Below are 19,106 nucleotides of genomic sequence, written 5' to 3'. Positions count from 1 at the left end.
TGATTGGTTTCCTTCTTGGAGGTGAAAAACGGGAAAGAAAAGGTCAGAAAGAGGGTTTGGATGGAATTTGGATGCAATCTCACCAGCGTTGGGCAACTGCAGGAATTTCCTCTGGATCCACGCCCTCAGGATAAACCCCATGGGAAATTAAACAGAATCAGAGGAGACTCTGACACCAATCCACCTCTCTTCCAGGTTTTCCCCCACATCCCCGCCATGATTTACTCCTCAGGAAGAGAATCCTTCTTCAACCTGAACTCCACCTGGTACGACCCCTCTGGCTCCTGGCTGGACACGCGGCGCACGCCCTTCCGCTACGGTTACTCCACCTGCTGCTCCTCGGGCGGCTCCTCGGGCTGCCACGGCGAGGGTTGCGAGGGCATGAGGGGCCACGACTACCGGCACTACGGCTACCGACAGCCCCGCTGCGCCGAGCGCTGCCACGGCTCCTCCAGCTCGTGCCATGGAGGGGGGGACGGCTGTGTCAGGAGGCCCACGTACAGCTATGGGGGCTCAGGAGGGTGCCAGGGTTATGGGAGGTCTGTGTGTGCTGAAAGGTGCCAGGGCTCCTCAGGTTCATGCCATGGAGGAGGGTCCAGCTGTGTCAGGAGACCCACGTACAGCTATGGGGGTTCAGGGGGGTGCCAGGGTTATGGGAGGTCTGTGTGCTCCGAGAGGTGCCACGGGTCAGTGGTCCAAGGGGGGAAGCCGTGCTGTGGGACCCCCGTGCAGAGCATCCCAGTGCAGAGCTGTCCCCAACCAGTGCAGAGCATCCCAGTGCAGACCTGTCCTCCACCAGTGCAGGTCTGTCCCCGTCCCTGTCCCCCTCCCGTGAAGAGCATCCCAGTGCAGACCTGTCCTCCACCAGTGCAGGTCTGTCCCCATCCCTGTCCCCCTCCCGTGAAGAGCATCCCAGTGCAGACCTGTCCTCCACCAGTGCAGGTCTGTCCCCGTCCCTGTCCCCCTCCCGTGAAGAGCATCCCAGTGCAGACCTGTCCTCCACCAGTGCAGGTCTGTCCCTGTCCCTGTCCCCCTCCCGTGAAGAGCATCCCAGTGAAGAGCTGTCCCCCTCCAGTCCAGACCTGTCCCCCTCCAGTCCAGACCTGTCCTTGTCCATGTCCCGCTCCGGTCCAGCAGGGCTGTGTCCCCGTGGCCAAGGGCATCCCCCGCCAGCAGCAGAAGCAAGTCTGCAAAGTGCCAGCCCGGAAGATCAAATAAAGGACGTGAGGAGTGAGGGGGAACAAAGGGAATTGTCCCTGTCCCCCCTCCCTGTCCTGCTTTGTCACCCATCTCCGCTCTGTCCCCCCTGCTTGTAACGCGCTCTGAAGTTGTGACCCGCTGATGCTGTGAAATTTAAAATGCTTTTCACCTCATTTCACAGCAGATGTGGAGGCAATAAATTAAAAAATGCTGGCTCAAACCCCCCTCGCGTCCGTGTTTTTAATCTCCTCATCCCTCTGAGTGGCTCCTGGTCCTTCTGGTGGCCAGAGCTGGGTTTGCAGCGGCCTCACAAGGAGGCTCCGGGGTGGTTCCACCTGGTGGCTCCTCGTCCCCACTCCAGGCAATTTCTTGGTTGGTAAAGTAACAGTTTTCATCGCGGGGTGTTTATGCAAGGGGGTAATTAAATATTAATGAAGTTGTGTAAGAAAAATCCACATTTTAACGGAGAGAGGAAAAGCAGAGGATCTGTTTGGGACCACGAGGTGGCAGGTGCAGCTGGACTGGCACCATAAACCTCCAAAAAAAGCCCTGGGGATAAAAGGCAGGAAGAGGACTTGGGAATGGCTCTGAAAGCCCCCAAATTCCTGGTAGGGCTGGGAGAGGAGCACCTTGGGAGGATTTCTGGGGCCAAGCAGGGATGTGGAGCTGCTGTGAGTCACGGCACCACGTGCTCGGAGCTCCTGGCACCTCCCCAGCCCAGGTGAGCGCCTCCATCCCCTCCTGGCACCAGGTCATGGAACATGGCACCATCAGCCAACTCCCAGGGTGGGGATTTCTCCAGAAGGAAAAGGGAAAAAGCAAACACAGGTGCAGGGTGGGGGTTTTAGGGTGGACATTGACAGTGACACCACCTCAAGCCTCCCTCGCCAACCTCTGCAAGGGCAATTCCTTCATAAAAGCAACAAATGACCCCAAAAAAAGGCATTTCCCGCTTATAATGGTGTCTGTGGATCCAGGGATGCCTCTCCAAGGAACAGGAGATTTGTAGGGGGTACAGGGAGCAGCTGTAGGGTCAGCACAGTCCTGCCCCATACATGAGCCCAGGTGCCCCCTGGGCCTGGCTCAGGTGTTTGCCTCCATCGATGGAGCAGGTTTATCCCCACGACGGAATCAGGGCTGTAACTAATCATGGATCATGAGTTTCACAAGGATTTCCATTCTGCCAATGTTTGTGAAATATCCCAAGTGAGGAATTCGGATTTCCTCATCTATCAGTTCCAGTGATTCAGCTCCTTTGGGGACCAAGGGGTTTCCTGGACTCTCTGTTTAATTTTCATGCCATCCAGGCTGGTTTTAATATCACAGTATCCTCTAGAGTCCTGCAGGAGATGAGACCTGAAGCTCTCCATGGGCACAAAGACATTTTTGTCTCCAAAGCGGAGGGTGTAAGACGCAGATCCCAATGTCCTCCCACTCCTACCAAGATGTTTTCTCCATCCTATGGGCTTTAAATTCCTTCTGTTTGGGTTGAAAGCTTTAAAATAAAGAAAGGACAGGCTTGAAAAATCCCAACACTGCTTTTAGTGCTGACTTTATTCAGAATTTTTGGTGTTTCTTTGATGCCCTGTCCAATTATGGCTATTGTTCCTACCCACCACCGTGCCCATTTTTGTTCCCTTTCCTGTTCATTTCTGGGTTTCCTTTACAACCCCACCCCACAATCCAACCTTACCACCCTCTAACATCTCAGTTCAGAATTTGGCACAAGGAACAGGTAAATGCCCCAATCAAAGGTGACAAAAACCATCCCAAACTCTCCCAGCCCTACGGCGCTCACGTGGGAGCCAGGCGTGATGGGCAATTAATATTTTTACGGAGTAACAAGAGGGGTGTCAGGATATTGATCTGCTCCAAAAAAACCCCAAAACAACAGCGTGGGTGCGGAAATAGTCATAATTAGCCAAATGCTCAGGGCACTGAGCAATCAGGTCCCTCCCATTTCCAGAGAAACCTAATTAAGACTATAAAAGCCCCCGCTCCCCATTTCTCCTCAGCGTCTCAGCTCTTCCGCGTCTCAGCTCCTCAGCGTCTCCTCTCGAGCTCCTTCTGGTCCAGGTGAGTCCAGATCCATCTGATTTTTACTCTCCTAATCCTCTTCAGGGTGCCCCCTGTCCTGAGATCTTGGGCACTTCTCTTCCATGTCCTATCTCCTTCTCAGTCCTTCTGCCGAGTAGGAAAAGGTAAAAATTCATTGCTCGGGTGGCCGAGGGCTCTTCATGTCTTGCTCTGGAGTCTGTCCAGCTCTTCTCTTCTCTTTTCACTTCTCTCTGATGTACAAGACCAAGACTCGCCCACAGGAGTCACCACGGGCAGATGTGCGGTGATTACTCCTCTCCTGCTCAAGAACTTGGCTTAGAACCATGAAATCATGGAATTATGGAATCATGAAACCATGGCAAGGGCTGGGTTAGAAAGGACCTTAAAATCTGCTCACTGCTTTTAGGGACACCCCCCACCAGCCCATCCCAGGTCCCATCCGCTTGCATCACATCCAACTCGCGTTGGATGGGACTTGGGATGGGCTAGTGGGGGGTGTCCCTAAAACCAGTGAGTGGATTTTAAGGTCCACCTGCATTATCCCTGCCCATTGCCTTCACTCAAGGATGAGTTTTCCCAGCAGGTCTCCAACCATGTCCTCCCGCCAGGACAAGGAACGCTCCTCCCAGCACAGCGGCGAATCCCGTTGCCTCTGGCCCATTTTCGGACCCAATAACCAGGCAAGTGGTGGTGGATCCAGTAGCCACGCAAACAGTGGCGGATCTGGTAGCCACGGGAGCGGTGGTGGATCCAGTAGCCACGCAAACAGTGGCGGATCTGTTAGCCACGCGAGCGGTGGCGGATCTGGTAGCCACGCGAGCACTGGTGGATCCGGTAGCCACGGGAGCGGTGGTGGACCCGGCTGTCATGTGAACAGTAGCGGATTCAATTTCTACGGGAGCGTATCCGGCAGCCATGGGAGCAGCGGAGCCGGATTCCACGGGGCCAGCATAGCGTCCTGCCATGGAAATACGGAGGTGTGCCTCCAAAACATCCAACGAAAACCCTCGGATGACAACTGATCACCCCACCAGCTGCATGTGATCCACAGGAGTGCCCTGGATCCTGTGCCACGTTCTGAGAGCTTTGCATGCACCCAGGAATTTCCAATTCCCAAGGACAATGTGTCCTTCCCCTCCCCTGGTGTGTCCTGTAACCTATCCTGAGCTTGTCTGTGGCTGCTGAAATAAACGCCTTGCTCAGCCAACACTGTTGTGTCTGGATCAATCTGTGACTTAAATTTAGCCATCACAATCCATAATTTCCAAGATGTTTTGAACCAAAGAGTCCTGTAGACAAAGAATTTCCATTTTTTTTGCCATTTGGCCCCAAAACGCCACCCCTGAGGGAGGTACCTCCACGTGCTGGTGGCAAAACCCCAGCCAGCCTTTCTAGAAACGCTGTGCCCAGCCCTGCCTGAGCTCTGGGTGCCCCCTGGGACCTGCTCAGGTGTTTGCCTCCATCGATGGAACAGGTTCATCCCCACCACGGAATCAGGGTTGTAACTAATCATGGATCATGAGTTTCACAAGGATTTCCATTCTCCCAATGTTTATGAAATATCACAAGTGAGGAATTCAGATGTAATCACCTATCAGTTCCAGTGATTCAGCTCCTTTCGGGACCAAGGGGTCTCCTGGACTCTGTGTTTAATTTTATTTTAATCCAGGCTGGTTTTAATATCACACTGGCCTCCAGAGTCTGACATGAGATGAGACCTGAAGCTCTCCATGGGCACAAAGACACTTTTGTCCCCAAAGCAGAGCATACAAGACGCAGATCCCAGTGCCTTCCCACTCCTACCAAGATGTTTCCTAAATCCTACGGGCTTTAAATTCCTTCTGTTTGGGTTGAAATCCTTAAAATAAAGAAAGGATAGGCTCGAAAAATCCCAGCACTACTTTTAGTACTTCTTTGCTGACTTTATTCAGAATTCTTGGTGTTTCTTTGATGCCTTGTCCAATTATGGCTATTATTGCTACCCACCACCGCGGTCATTTTTGTTCCCTTTCCTGATTATTTCTGGGTTTCCTTTACAACCCCACCCCACAATCCAACCTTAACAACCCCTAATATCTCAGTTCAGAACTGGGCATAAGGAACAGGTAAATACCACAATCAAAGGTGACAAAACCATCCCAAACTCTCCCAGCCCCACGGCACTCATGTGGGGGCCAGGAGTGATAGGAAATTAATATTTTTACAGAGTAACAAAAGGGAGGTCAGGATATCAATCTGCTCCAAAAACAAATAAAAGAACAGCGGGGAGGAGGGGAGGGTGTGCAAATACTAAAAATTAATCCAGTGCTCAGGGCACTGAGCCATCAGGTCCCTCCCATTTCCAGAGAAATCCAATTCAGACTTTAAAAGACCCTGCTCCCCATTTCTCCTCAGCGTCTCCGCTCCTCAGAGACTCAGCTCCTCGGCGTCTCAGCTTCTCCGCATTCCCTCTCAAGCTCCTTCTGATCCAGGTGAGTCCAGATTCGTTCGATTTTTACTCTCCTTATGCTCTCAAGGGTACCCATAGTCCTGAGCTCTTGTGCACTTCTCTTCCATGTCCTATCTTCATCTCAGTCCTCCTGCTGAGTTGGAAAATGTAAAAATTCCTGGCTCGGGTGGCCAAGGGCTCTTCATGTCTTGCTCTGGAGTCTGTCCACCTCTTCTCTTCTCTTTTCACTTCTCTCTGATGTACAAGACCTAGGCTCATGCAAAGGGGCCACCACAGGCAGTGATAACTCTTCTCCTGCTCACGAACCTGGTTTGGAGCCATGCAATCATGGAATTATGGAATAACGGAAAGTGTTGCAGTGTGATTTCATGGTTTACCTCAGAACCCCGGGTCCCTCCCCTGAAGATTCCCTGACAGGTGTGTCAGTCATCCCTCCGTTCCCCACGCTGACCCCTGCCAAGCACTGCCTGTCAATCCGGGAATTCCAGAAGGGCAGATTCAAAAGATGCCCTCTGCCACCGCGGATGAAGGTGTCCTTTGTCCCTTGAGATCTCCTCTCCCCTAGGTGGTTGGTGGGATTCCTATCCCTTCCCTGCCCCTCTCCCCTTGGTTAAAAAGAGCAGCAACCACCTGTTGGAGGAGTTGCTGCATTCAGAGGCCTGTGGGCCAGAGTGAAGCTCTGCATCCAAACCCTCCATCAGAACCAACTCTTTTCCTTCACCATCGCCTTAAAGCTTTTCTGGCAGAGGGAAACCTGAGGAGCAGCCCCTCCATGGGAGGAAGCTCCATCCCACCACCACCACCAGAGCTCCTGCATGCCTGGACTTCTCCCCATGTGCCAGCTGCAACACACAGCTGGCCAAAAGTGTCTCTGGGATGAAACACCACAGCTGCCGCGATTTGGTTCAGAGCAGGGGCCACACTAGCCAAGGCATGTCCCGTCAGCAATATTGGCAATATCAATAGGAAACGACTGGGTTAGAAGGGACCTTAAAATCCGCCCACTGGTTTTAGGGACACTGCCCACTAGCACATCCCAGGGTGCTCCAAGTCCCATCCAACGCGGCCTTGGACGTTTGCAGTGTCCCTGCTCATTGCCTTCTTTTCCCAGCAGGTCTCCAACCATGTCATCCCAGCAGCGCAAGGAACAGTCCCTCTCCATCAGCAACGAATCCTCGGGCCGTGGAGGATCCCATTGCCAAAAGAGCGAAGGCCAACCCAATTACACGATCAAGTCTTGTGAAGGCGGAAACCAAGGACTCAATACAGGAAACATCAGTGATAATAGGGACAGTACCGTCAACATAGGAAGCACAGTTAACAAGTGATGGCCCCTCCAGCTGCATGTGATCCACAGGAGTCCTTGGGATCCTGTGCCACGTTCCGAAAGCTTTGCATATGCCCAGGAATTTCCAATTCCCGAGGACAATGTGTCCTTCCCCTCCCCGGTGTGTCCTGTAACCTATCCTGAGCTTGTCTGTGGCTGCTGAAATAAATGCTTTTGCTTAGCCAGCACTGTTGTGTTTTGGATCAGTCTGTGACTTCATTTGAGCTACCATAATCCACAATTTCTGAGATGTTTTGAGCCAAAAATTCCTAATGACAAAGAATTCCCTTTTTTTTTGCCATTTGGCCCCAAAACGCTGCCCCTGAGGGAGGTACCTCCACGTGCTGGTGGCAAACCCCCAGCCAGCCTTTCTAGAAACGCTGTGCCCAGCCCTGCCTGAGCTCTGGGTGCCCCCTGGGCCTTGCTCAGGTGCTTGCCTCCATCAATGGAGCCGGTTTCTCCCCACCACGGAATCAGGGCAGTAATTTATCATGGATCTTGAGTTTGACAAGGATTTCCATTCTCCCAATATTTGTGAAATATCCCAAGTGGGGAATTCGGATTTCCTCATCTATCAGTTCAGTGATTCAGCTCCTTTCGGGACCAAGGGGTCTCCTGGACTCTTTTTTTAATTTTATTTTAATCCAGGCTGGTTTTAATACCACACTGCAGAGTCTGACATGAGATGAGACCTGAAGCTCTCCATGGGCACAAAGACACTTTTGTCCCCAAAGCAGAGCATACAAGACGCAGATCCCAGTGCCTTCCCACTCCTACCAAGATGTTTCCTAAATCCTACGGGCTTTAAATTCCTTCTGTTTGGGTTGAAATCCTTAAAATAAAGAAAGGATAGGCTCGAAAAATCCCAGCACTACTTTTAGTACTTCTTTGCTGACTTTATTCAGAATTCTTGGTGTTTCTTTGATGCCTTGTCCAATTATGGCTATTATTGCTACCCACCACCGCGGTCATTTTTGTTCCCTTTCCTGATTATTTCTGGGTTTCCTTTACAACCCCACCCCACAATCCAACCTTAACAACCCCTAATATCTCAGTTCAGAACTGGGCATAAGGAACAGGTAAATACCACAATCAAAGGTGACAAAACCATCCCAAACTCTCCCAGCCCCACGGCACTCATGTGGGGGCCAGGAGTGATAGGAAATTAATATTTTTACGGAGTAACAAAAGGGAGGTCAGGATATCAATCTGCTCCAAAAACAAATAAAAGAACAGCGGGGAGGAGGGAGGGTGTGCAAATACTAAAAATTAATCCAGTGCTCAGGGCACTGAGCCATCAGGTCCCTCCCATTTCCAGAGAAATCCAATTCAGACTTTAAAAGACCCTGCTCCCCATTTCTCCTCAGCGTCTCCGCTCCTCAGAGACTCAGCTCCTCGGCGTCTCAGCTTCTCCGCATTCCCTCTCAAGCTCCTTCTGATCCAGGTGAGTCCAGATTCGTTCGATTTTTACTCTCCTTATGCTCCGGAGATCCTTCTGATCCAGGTGAGTCCAGATCCATCTGATTTTTACTCTCCTAATCCTCTTCAGGGTGCCCCCTGTCCTGAGATCTTGGGCACTTCTCTTCCATGTCCTATCTTCATCTCAGTCCTCCTGCTGAGTTGGAAAATGTAAAAATTCCTGGCTCGGGTGGCCAAGGGCTCTTCATGTCTTGCTCTGGAGTCTGTCCACCTCTTCTCTTCTCTTTTCACTTCTCTCTGATGTACAAGACCTAGGCTCATGCAAAGGGCCACCACAGGCCGCGATAACTCTTCTCCTGCTCACGAACCTGGTTTAGAGCCATGGAATCATGGAATTATGGAATAACGAAAGTGTTGCAGTGTGATTTCATGGTTTCCCTCAGAACCCGGGTCCCCCCTGAAGATTCCCTGCCAGGTGTGTCAGTCATCCCTCCGTTCCCCACGCTGACCCCTGCCAAGCACTGCCTGTCAATCCGGGAATTCCAGAAGGGCAGATTCAAAAGATGCCCTCTCCCCCCGGAGATGAAGGTGTCCTTTGTCCCTTGAGATCTCCTCTCCCTAGGTGGTTGGTGGGATTCCTATCCCTTCCCTGCCCCTCTCCCCTTGGTTAAAAAGAGCAGCAACCACCTGTTGGAGGAGTTGCTGCATTCAGAGGCCTGTGGGCCAGAGTGAAGCTCTGCATCCAAACCCTCCATCAGAACCAACTCTTTTCCTTCACCATCGCCTTAAAGCTTTTCTGGCAGAGGGAAACCTGAGGAGCAGCTCCTCCATGGGAGGAAGCTCCATCCCACCACCACCACCAGAGCTCCTGCATGCCTGGACTTCTCCCCATGTGCCAGCTGCAACACACAGCTGGCCAAAAGTGTCTCTGGGATGAAACACCACAGCTGCCGCTATTTGGTTCAGAGCAGGGGCCACACAAGCCAAGGCATGTCCCGTCAGCAATATTGGCAATATCAATAGGAAACGACTGGGTTAGAAGGGACCTTAAAATCCGCCCACTGGTTTTAGGGACACCGCCCACTAGCACATCCCAGGGTGCTCCAAGTCCCATCCAACGCGGCCTTGGACGTTTGCAGTGTCCCTGCTCATTGCCTTCTTTTCCCAGCAGGTCTCCAACCATGTCATCCCAGCAGCGCAAGGAACAGTCCCTCTCCATCAGCAACGAATCCTCGGGCCGTGGAGGATCCCATTGCCAAAAGAGCGAAGGCCAACCCAATTACACGATCAAGTCTTGTGAAGGCGGAAACCAAGGACTCAATACAGGAAACATCAGTGATAATAGGGACAGTACCGTCAACATAGGAAGCACAGTTAACAAGTGATGGCCCCTCCAGCTGCATGTGATCCACAGGAGTCCTTGGGATCCTGTGCCACGTTCCGAAAGCTTTGCATATGCCCAGGAATTTCCAATTCCCGAGGACAATGTGTCCTTCCCCTCCCCTGGTGTGTCCTGTAACCTATCCTGAGCTTGTCTGTGGCTGCTGAAATAAACGCTTTGCTCAGCCAGCACTGTTGTGTCTGCATCAGTCTGTGACTTCATTTGAGCTACCATAATCCACAATTTCTGAGATGTTTTGAGCCAAAAATTCCTAATGACAAAGAATTCCCTTTTTTTTTGCCATTTGGCCCCAAAACGCCGCCCCTGAGGGAGGTACTGCCACGTGCTGGTGGCAAACCCCCAGCCAGCCTTTCTAGAAACGCTGGGCCCAGCCCTGCCCAAGCTCTGGCTGCCCCCTGGGCCTTGCTCAGGTGCTTGCCTCCATCAATGGAGCCGGTTTCTCCCCACCACGGAATCAGGGCAGTAATTTATCATGTATCTTGAGTCTGACAAGGATTTCCATTCTCCCAATGTTTATGAAATATCACAAGTGAGGAATTCAGATGTAATCACCTATCAGTTCCAGTGATTCAGCTCCTTTCGGGACCAAGGGGTCTCCTGGACTCTTTTTTTAATTTTATTTTAATCCAGGCTGGTTTTAATACCACACTGCAGAGTCTGACATGAGATGAGACCTGAAGCTCTCCATGGGCACAAAGACACTTTTGTCCCCAAAGCAGAGCACGCAAAACGCAGATCCCAGTGCCTTCCCACTCCTACCAAGATGTTTCCTAAATCCTATGGGCTTTAAATTCCTTCTGTTTGGGTTGAAATCCTTAAAATAAAGAAAGGATAGGCTTGAAAAACCCCAGCACTCCGTTTAGTACTTCTTTGCTGACTTTATTCAGAATTTTTGGTGTTTCTTTTATGCCTTCTCCAATTATGGCTATTATTCCTACCCACCACCGCAGTCAGTTTTGTTCCCTTTCCTGTTCATTTCTGGGTTTCCTTTACAACCCCACCCCACAATCCAACCTTACCACCCTCTAACATCTCAGTTCAGAATTTGGCATAAGGAACAGGTAAATGCCCCAATCAAAGGTGACAAAAACCATCCCAAACTCTCCCAGCCCTACGGCACTCATGTGGGGGCCAGGAGTGATGGGAAATTAATATTTTCACAAAGTAACAAAAGGGAGGTCAGGATATCAATCTGCTCCAAAAACAAATAAAAGAACGGCGGGGAGGAGGGGGTGTGGGGTGTGTGTGCAAATACTCAAAATTAATCAAGTGCTCAGGGCACTGAGCCAACAGGTCCCTCCCATTTCCAGAGAAATCCAATTCAGTCTTTAAAAGACCCTGCTCCCCATTTCTCCTCAGCGTTTCCGCTCCTCAGAGACTCAGCTCCTCGGCGTCTCAGCTTCTCAGCGTTCCTCTCAAGCTCCTTCTGATCCAGGTGAGTCCAGATCCATTCGATTTTTACTCGCCTAATGCTCTTAAGGGTCCCTCCATTCCTGAGCTCTTGGGAACTTCTCTTCCATGTCCTATCTTCATCTCATCTTCATCATCATCTTCATCTTTCATAGGAAAGGACTGGGTTAGAAGGGACCTTAAAATCCACCCACTGGTTTTAGGGACACCGCCCACTAGCACATCCCAGGGTGCTCCAAGTCCCATCCAACGTGGCCTTGGACGTTTGCAGTGTCCCTGCTCATTGCCTTCTTTTCCCAGCAGGTCTCCAACCATGTCCTCCCAGCAGGGCAAGGAACAGTCCGTCTCCATCAGCAACGAATCCTCGGGCCATGGAGGATCCCATTGCCAAAAGAGCGAAGGCCAACCCAATTACACGATCAAGTCTTCTGAAGGCGGAAACCAAGGACTCAATACAGGAGAAATCCGTGGTAATAGCTGCAGTACCGTCAACATAGGAAGCACAGTTAACAAGTGATGGCTCCACCAGCTGCATGTGATGCACAGGAGTACCCTGGATCCTGTGCCACGTTATGAATGCTCTGCATGTGCCCAGGAATTTCCAATTCCCGAGGACAATGTGTCCTTCCCCTCCCCGGTGTGTCCTGTAACCTATCCTGAGCTTGTCTGTGGCTGCTGAAATAAACGCTTTGCTTAGCCAACACTGTTGTGTCTACATCAGTCTGTGACTTCATTTGAGCCACCACAATCCACAATTTCCTAGAGGTTTTGAGCCAAAAATTCCTAATGACAGAGAATTCCCTTTTTTTTTTTGCCATTTGACTCCAAAACGCTGCCCCTGAGGGAGGTACCTCCACGTGCTGGTGGCAAACCCCCAGCCAGCCTTTCTAGAAACGCTGTGCCCCAGCCCTGCCCGAGCTCTGGGTGCCCCCTGGGCCCTGCTCAGGTGTCTGCCTCCATCGATGGAGCAGGTTTATCCCCACGACGGAATCAGGGCTGTAACTAATCATGGATCATGAGTTTCACAAGGATTTCCATTCTCCCAATGTTTGTGAAATATCCCAAGTGAGGAATTCGGATTTCCTCATCTATCAGTTCCAGTGATTCAGCTCCACTGGGGACCAAGGGGTTTCCTGGACTCTGTGTTTTATTTTCATTTAATCCAGACTGGTTTTAATATCACACTGGCCTCCAGAGTCTGACATGAGATGAGACCTGAAGCTCTCCATGGGCACAAAGACACTTTTGTCCCCAAAGCTGAGCATGCAAGACGCAGATCCAGTGCCTTCCCACTCCTACCAAGATGTTTCCTAAATCCTATGGGCTTTAAATTCCTTCTGTTTGGGTTGAAAGCCTTAAAATAAAGAAAGGATAGGCTTGAAAAACCCCAGCACTCTGTTTAGTACTTCTTTGCTGACTTTATTCAGAATTTTTGGTGTTTCTTTGATGCCCTGTCCAATTATGGCTATTATTCCTACCCACCACCGTGCCCATTTTTGTTCCCTTTCCTGTTCATTTCTGGGTTTCCTTTACAACCCCACCCCACAATCCAACCTTACCACCCTCTAACATCTCAGTTCAGAATTTGGCACAAGGAACAGGTAAATGCCATAATCAAAGGTGACACAAACCATCCCAAACTCTCCCAGCCCTACGGCACTCATGTGGGGGCCAGGAGTGATGGGAAATTAATATTTTCACAAAGTAACAAAAGGGAGGTCAGGATATCAATCTGCTCCAAAAACAAATAAAAGAACGGCGGGGAGGAGGGGGTGTGGGGGTGTGTGTGCAAATACTCAAAATTAATCAAGTGCTCAGGGCACTGAGCCATCAGGTCCCTCCCATTTCCAGAGAAATTCAATTCAGTCTTTAAAAGACCCTGCTCCCCATTTCTCCTCAGCGTCTCCGCTCCTCAGAGACTCAGCTCCTCGGCGTCTCAGCTTCTCAGCGTTCCCTCTCAAGCTCCTTCTGATCCAGGTGAGTCCAGATCCATTCGATTTTTACTCGCCTAATGCTCTTAAGGGTCCCTCCATTCCTGAGCTCTTGGGAACTTCTCTTCCATGTCCTATCTTCATCTCATCTTCATCATCATCTTCATCTTTCATAGGAAAGGACTGGGTTAGAAGGGACCTTAAAATCCGCCCACTGGTTTTAGGGACACCGCCCACTAGCACATCCCAGGGTGCTCCAAGTCCCATCCAACGTGGCCTTGGACGTTTGCAGTGTCCCTGCTCATTGCCTTCTTTTCCCAGCAGGTCTCCAACCATGTCCTCCCAGCAGGGCAAGGAACAGTCCGTCTCCATCAGCAATGAATCCTCGGGCTGTGGAGGATCCCATTGCCAAAAGAGCGAAGGCCAACCCAATTACACGATCAAGTCTTCTGAAGGCGGAAACCAAGGACTGAATACAGGAGAAATCCGTGGTAATAGCTGCAGTACCGTCAACATAGGAAGCACAGTTAACAAGTGATGGCTCCACCTGCTGCATGTGATCCACAGGAGTGCCCTGGATCCTGTGCCACGTTCTGAATGCTTTGCATGCACCCAGGAATTTGCAATTCCCAAGGACAATGTGTCCTTCCCCTCCCCTGGCGTGTCCTGTAACCTATCCTGAGCTTGTCTGTGGCTGCTGAAATAAACGCTTTGCTCAGCCAACACTGTTGTGTCTGGATCAGTCTCTGACTTCATTTGAGCTACCATAATCTACAATTTCTGAGATGTTTTCAGCCAAAAAGTCCTATAGACAAAAACCCCTTGTTTTTGCCATTTGGCCCCAAAACGCTGCCCCTGAGGGAGGTACTGCCACGTGCTGGTGGCAAACCCCCAGCCAGCCTTTCTAGAAACGCTGTGCCCAGCCCTGCCTGAGCTCTGGGTGCCCCCTGGGCCCTGCTCAGGTGTTTGCCTCCATCGATGGAACAGGTTTATCCCCAGCATGGCATCAGGGCTGTATTTAATCGTGAGTGAATAATGAGTTTCACAAGGATTTCCATTCTCCCAATGTTTGTGAAATATCCCGAGTCGCGTTCAGATATCCTCATCTATCTGTTCCAGCCATTCAGTTCCACTGGTGTCACGATCTGTCCTATTGAACGGGTAACGCAGTGATTTTAAAGTACAAAATAACCAACAAAGGCACGGGGGGTTTGCAGTAACAAATCAACAAAGACGGTTTTTTTGAGATAACCACAACAGAAATGCGTTGGTGATGGGAATCGGGGAAAAAAGGAAAAGATAAGTAAAAGGGGGAGGAGAAGACAGAAATGGGTTTAGCTACCGAAATGTGATGCTGCTTTTCTCCTTCCATGGTCCAGCGGTTGAAATCTCACCAGGCCACGTCCAGGGAGATCTCGAAAGGTGCGGCCGACCAGGACCTCAGTTATACCCTTTCGTTGGGGAAGGGGAATGGTTTCTTAGCCGAAACAAAGGTCTTCAAGGGGGGGGGAAAGAATGGGGGGTGCACAAACTCAAGCCAGGCAACAGGCACCACTGTTTTCATGGCCCAGCACTCGCAGGTGAGCTTACTCTGGGTAGCTTCCCCCCCCCCCCACTGCAATCCTCCCCTGAGTTGGGGGGGTTCAGCCCCAGTCTCTGGAAGAAGATGCAAGGGGGGTTTTCTTGCACAGGGATTTCTTGTCTTGGTTCCTTGATAAGGAGGCTTACATCTCTGCTTGTCTGTTACCATGGAGGAAGGCAGGCAAGAGGGGTCTTCTTGGAAGAGGGACCACCCTAAAGCTCAAACCAGCCAGGCCAGGAGCTGAAGAGAAAATCCAGATCCATTGTTCAGAAAGGGCAAGGTGCCCCGTTCAAGTTCAGCATGGCGTGTTATGCAAATAACACCCGTGGAAACAATGAGCTAAGAAGCACATGACTCCCTCCCCGCCACTGGCTCAACAGTTTTTAACCTTTCACTGGTCTTTTCTTCATGACAATTGTGAGGCAAAAATGAAGGATATTTCGGACAGACTCTCACACAACCCCGTGACTCACGATTGTCTTGAGGGATCTTCATCAGCAGAACTCTGGAGTATAGTTGATGAATCTTCAGAACCCATCCCACGTTGGTAGCATAACCCAGAAAAATAGGGACGACAGAAAAGAGGAGAAAAGAAGGAAGAAGGGAAGGAGAAGAAAGGATAAGAGAAGGAGGGGAGAAAGGTAAGCAAACATAATTAATATTGATTATCATAACAATATTCACAAAAGGTTGATTAATTAAAACAATTTTCTTTTTACAACAATTTCAAAAACTGTTAATTAATTAAAACAATATCATTTATATAACAATTTCAAAAAATGGTTGAAACAAATCACAAATAATCAAAACAAGAATAACAAACAAACCACAATATAAGGATTAACTTTAAAATTTACTTTCTAAAACAATTCACTAAGGATCAAAAATAATCTTCACAAAATCATATTCAGGAATCAAAAATTGCTCTAAAGCATATATTCTTAAATCATAATTGTTTTTGTGTCAAATGTTTTGGGGATGTCTATAGCATAGAGGACATTGGCTAAGCGGTGTGCATTGATTACAGACGTCAATCTCCTTTGCTTTTTCATCATGTTCCAATTCATAACGAATCGGGCTGCTGACAAGATAAAACCAAGTGCAATAAGAATCAAAAGGACAACAATTGGATGGCACACACTGTTCAGGACACCTGTGGCAGTAGGTGACCACCCAAAGAGAGTATCCCACCACCTATGCTCAGCATCTTGCTTTACCTTCTCCATGACCCGGTGTATTTGTCTCACGTTGTGATGAACAGTCTCCAGAGTCTTCTGTCCGCTTTCCTTGATTTTCTTGATTTTTCAACCAGGTCCTGATGGAGCAGCAGCTGTCTCACCAGGGTAAGGTTCATTCCGATAGGAGTGGGCATCAGCTTGTGAATCAGTGTGTAGCTGGATTGCAATAAGTAGTGAGAGGTAATTGGAGCTTCATAAGAGAAATCACATCCTGAAATCTCAGTAAAGTTACAAGCACAGAAGTTTGAGTGATTCTTTGTATGTACTACAACATCTTCTACAAGCACAAAATCACAGACAGTTCTAAAGCATGCACATCCATTGCCTATGCATATAAGAACTGTTTCAGAAGCCTCATTAGGACGGATCTCAAAATGTTGTGCTCTGTGTCTAAACAGATATTCTGAGCTATGATTGCATTTCTTTCACAGATGAGCCCTTGTTGTTCTCGGGCAATACAAGATTCCAAATTAACAATTTGCCATTTCTTACCAATTTGATGGGCCCATTCTCTATGTTCAGAAAGATAGAGAATAGCTCCGTCGTAATTCAGCCATGATGCAATAACAGGGAAAATCAAGTGCACTGAGGCATTGCGTATGGTTAACACAAAAACTGTGACTCTATTTAAAATGGGGTCATAGGTCAAAATTCACTAGGTTCCTCCAGGATTGGAATTGTCTTTCAAAGTCATTGGCACTGTCCCAAATTATTTTCCAAATTTCAGTAGCAAAAGTGCCTTCTTCACCTTCTCTTACAATTGAAGCAGAAACTGACTGCATCCACAATTGTGCCTGGATACAGCTGAGAGACAAAGAAGCGTTGTTTTGTGTAGTACCGAGTGTATCAATTATCAATTTGTGATCATTTACATTTACCTTCTCCCAATTTGCTAATATGTTTGATAGCCACTGGTGTGTTCACAAAAGCCAATAGGAATGACTGCAGTGGTAGCTGTAATTTGATCAAATCTCTAATTGTGACAGCCAATTTATTCAAGTTCAATTAATCTACATGTTATGTGTTATATCATCACCTGGTGTTACCATAAAGGGAAGGGAAAACATTATTTGTGTTGTCCATCACTAGTGTTATCATGGTTTATCAGGTCTTCACGTCCCTCGGAGTTCTTCTGTAAAAGTAAATACAGCAGACTCTGCCACGAAGAGGCAGGAAAAGTTAGAACGATGGAATTGTGAGAGAGGTTTTGAACACCAGTGGTACTTCCCCTACAGCAGTGGAGGGGGGGGGGGTGCACCAAAAACAGGTTGTCCAGCGTAATGTGCTGGGTTCTCGAAATCATCTGGTCCCTGTAGTGCAGGAATTACGCTTGGAGCTGTCAGGTAAAAAGCAGTGATTTTGGAACACTCATTTACCCCCCATCTATAGTAAGAGGTATGAGAAGTCCATTCAGTCTTTTCACTTTTTGCCCAATCCTGCACACTTTTGACAGTAAAGTGAGAAACATTATCAGACTGAATTTCCTGTGGTTTTAGGAAAATTCCAAACAATCCCTGCATTGCTTTAACAGTATTATCTCCTGTAGCTCTTTTAGAAGCATCGGCCTGAACCAACCCAAATATAAATATAGCATGGGACTTGGTGTAAATACAGACAAGAAAATAATTTTGTCCCTCACTTTGGAAAACACTCCAAACAGTTAACAGTTCCCCAACCTGGGCATTGTCTTTTCCCTCTCTGTTAGCAGAAGCGGGGAGAGAGAGGAGGGGTTGCTTTAATCACAGACGCAGGTTTATTTTGGCTGCTACCCAAGCTCCCAGTTCCTTGGATTGCCCAGTTCTCCTCCACCTCCCTGGGAGCCAAGCCAACCACAAACACCCCCCCTTCCCAGGCAGTGTACCTGTTTTCAGCATCTTTGAAACCACGGGAATAAAAACCAACAGGCTTTGTCAGATCCTCCGGATCCCACTGCCATATAGGACCCAAAAGTCATGAGGAGGCAAAACCCCACTCCACCTGAAAGGGGTCTGTGGGATGGACAGGATCCAGTGCCTGATGAGCTGTCACTTCAAGAATCAGCAATTGCAATATCTCCTTCTGAGAAGAAGTCCAATCCCATTTAATTCTTTTTCTCAGCAAGTCATAAAGGGGAACAAAAGGGTCATTCTGGTTACTAAGAAGTTTATCTGGTCTTTCTATAGGAGACAGAGCTACTATGGTTTTCTGAAGAATTGCTGGATGTTTAAGTGTTCCTGGAAGCCCTTGAGTTAAAGAGGTCATAATTTCAAGCTTTACAGGTGATTGGATTGGTGACTCAAAACCAGGAATTAATTTCTTTTCATGAATCATTTGCAGGCAGTCGGCTTTGTGAATGTTTTCCCGGAGTTGGTCGGGGGTACCGACCAAAGGGTCTTTCCTTTCCAAGGGGTTAAACCCCCCTGCCCAATGAGCTGTGTGCTGAATTAGGGACCATGGGATGCTGTTGTTAGGAACACCCCATGTCCTCAGCACCCACCGACTCCTTGTTCTGACAAGAGAATCTGATCTCCCCCGGTGAGGGACACTTGACGTATGTGTTCTGCTTCAGATTTTTGGGGAAAAGCCCATACTGCTTTGCAAGTTTTGTTAATTCAGTAGCAGTGTGTGGGATTTCTTTAGTAATGTGCGGGTCAAAATCTTCATTATTGATATAGCTGCACTCTGTTTTAGTTAGAGCTTTTATGCTATTACAGCAGTGTTTCCCACAACTTTTCATCAGGACTGATTTTGTTTGAGAGTAATTTTAATTAATGTAAGGAGTTTCTTTCTCCCCTGTTTCTTTTGAGGAATCTGCATTAAGTGAATTTTTAACATGTTCCTCTCTCAGGGCAGCCCATAACAAGTTATTTACATTTCTTTCTTCATCTAATTGTTTTTACAAAACTTCAACTAGGTTTTGGAGGGAGACTATTATAGCATTTTCCTCACTTTTCCCCTTAAAGTGAGTTTCTATGGCTGCTGTGAGGCAGGCTGCCAAGACTAAGCAGAGGGTGGTTTTATTTGTGCCCAATTTGAAATTTGTTTCATGTTGTAAAGATATCCTATCAATAACACTTTCTAAGTTAAATCAATTGCAGCTGGGCATTCTTA

General features: G+C 48.7%; 1 protein-coding gene across 1 annotated transcript; it reads left to right on the top strand.

Annotated features, from left to right (window-relative positions):
* The first annotated feature begins 216 nt into the window (after nucleotides 1-216).
* LOC135457579 (keratin-associated protein 5-1-like) lies at nucleotides 217-1,218 on the top strand. Its single transcript, XM_064732288.1, has 2 exons — nucleotides 217-804; nucleotides 991-1,218. The coding sequence occupies exons 1-2, from the start codon at nucleotides 217-219 to the stop codon at nucleotides 1,216-1,218; spliced, it is 816 nt and encodes a 271-aa protein (XP_064588358.1).
* The last annotated feature ends 17,888 nt before the right edge of the window (nucleotides 1,219-19,106 follow it).

The sequence above is a fragment of the Zonotrichia leucophrys genome, chromosome 25, assembly GCF_028769735.1.
Source record: "Zonotrichia leucophrys gambelii isolate GWCS_2022_RI chromosome 25, RI_Zleu_2.0, whole genome shotgun sequence".
Classification (NCBI taxonomy): Eukaryota; Metazoa; Chordata; class Aves; order Passeriformes; family Passerellidae; genus Zonotrichia; species Zonotrichia leucophrys.
Note: the sequence above shows the minus strand (reverse complement) of the source record. Positions and strands in the feature narration are given on the sequence as shown.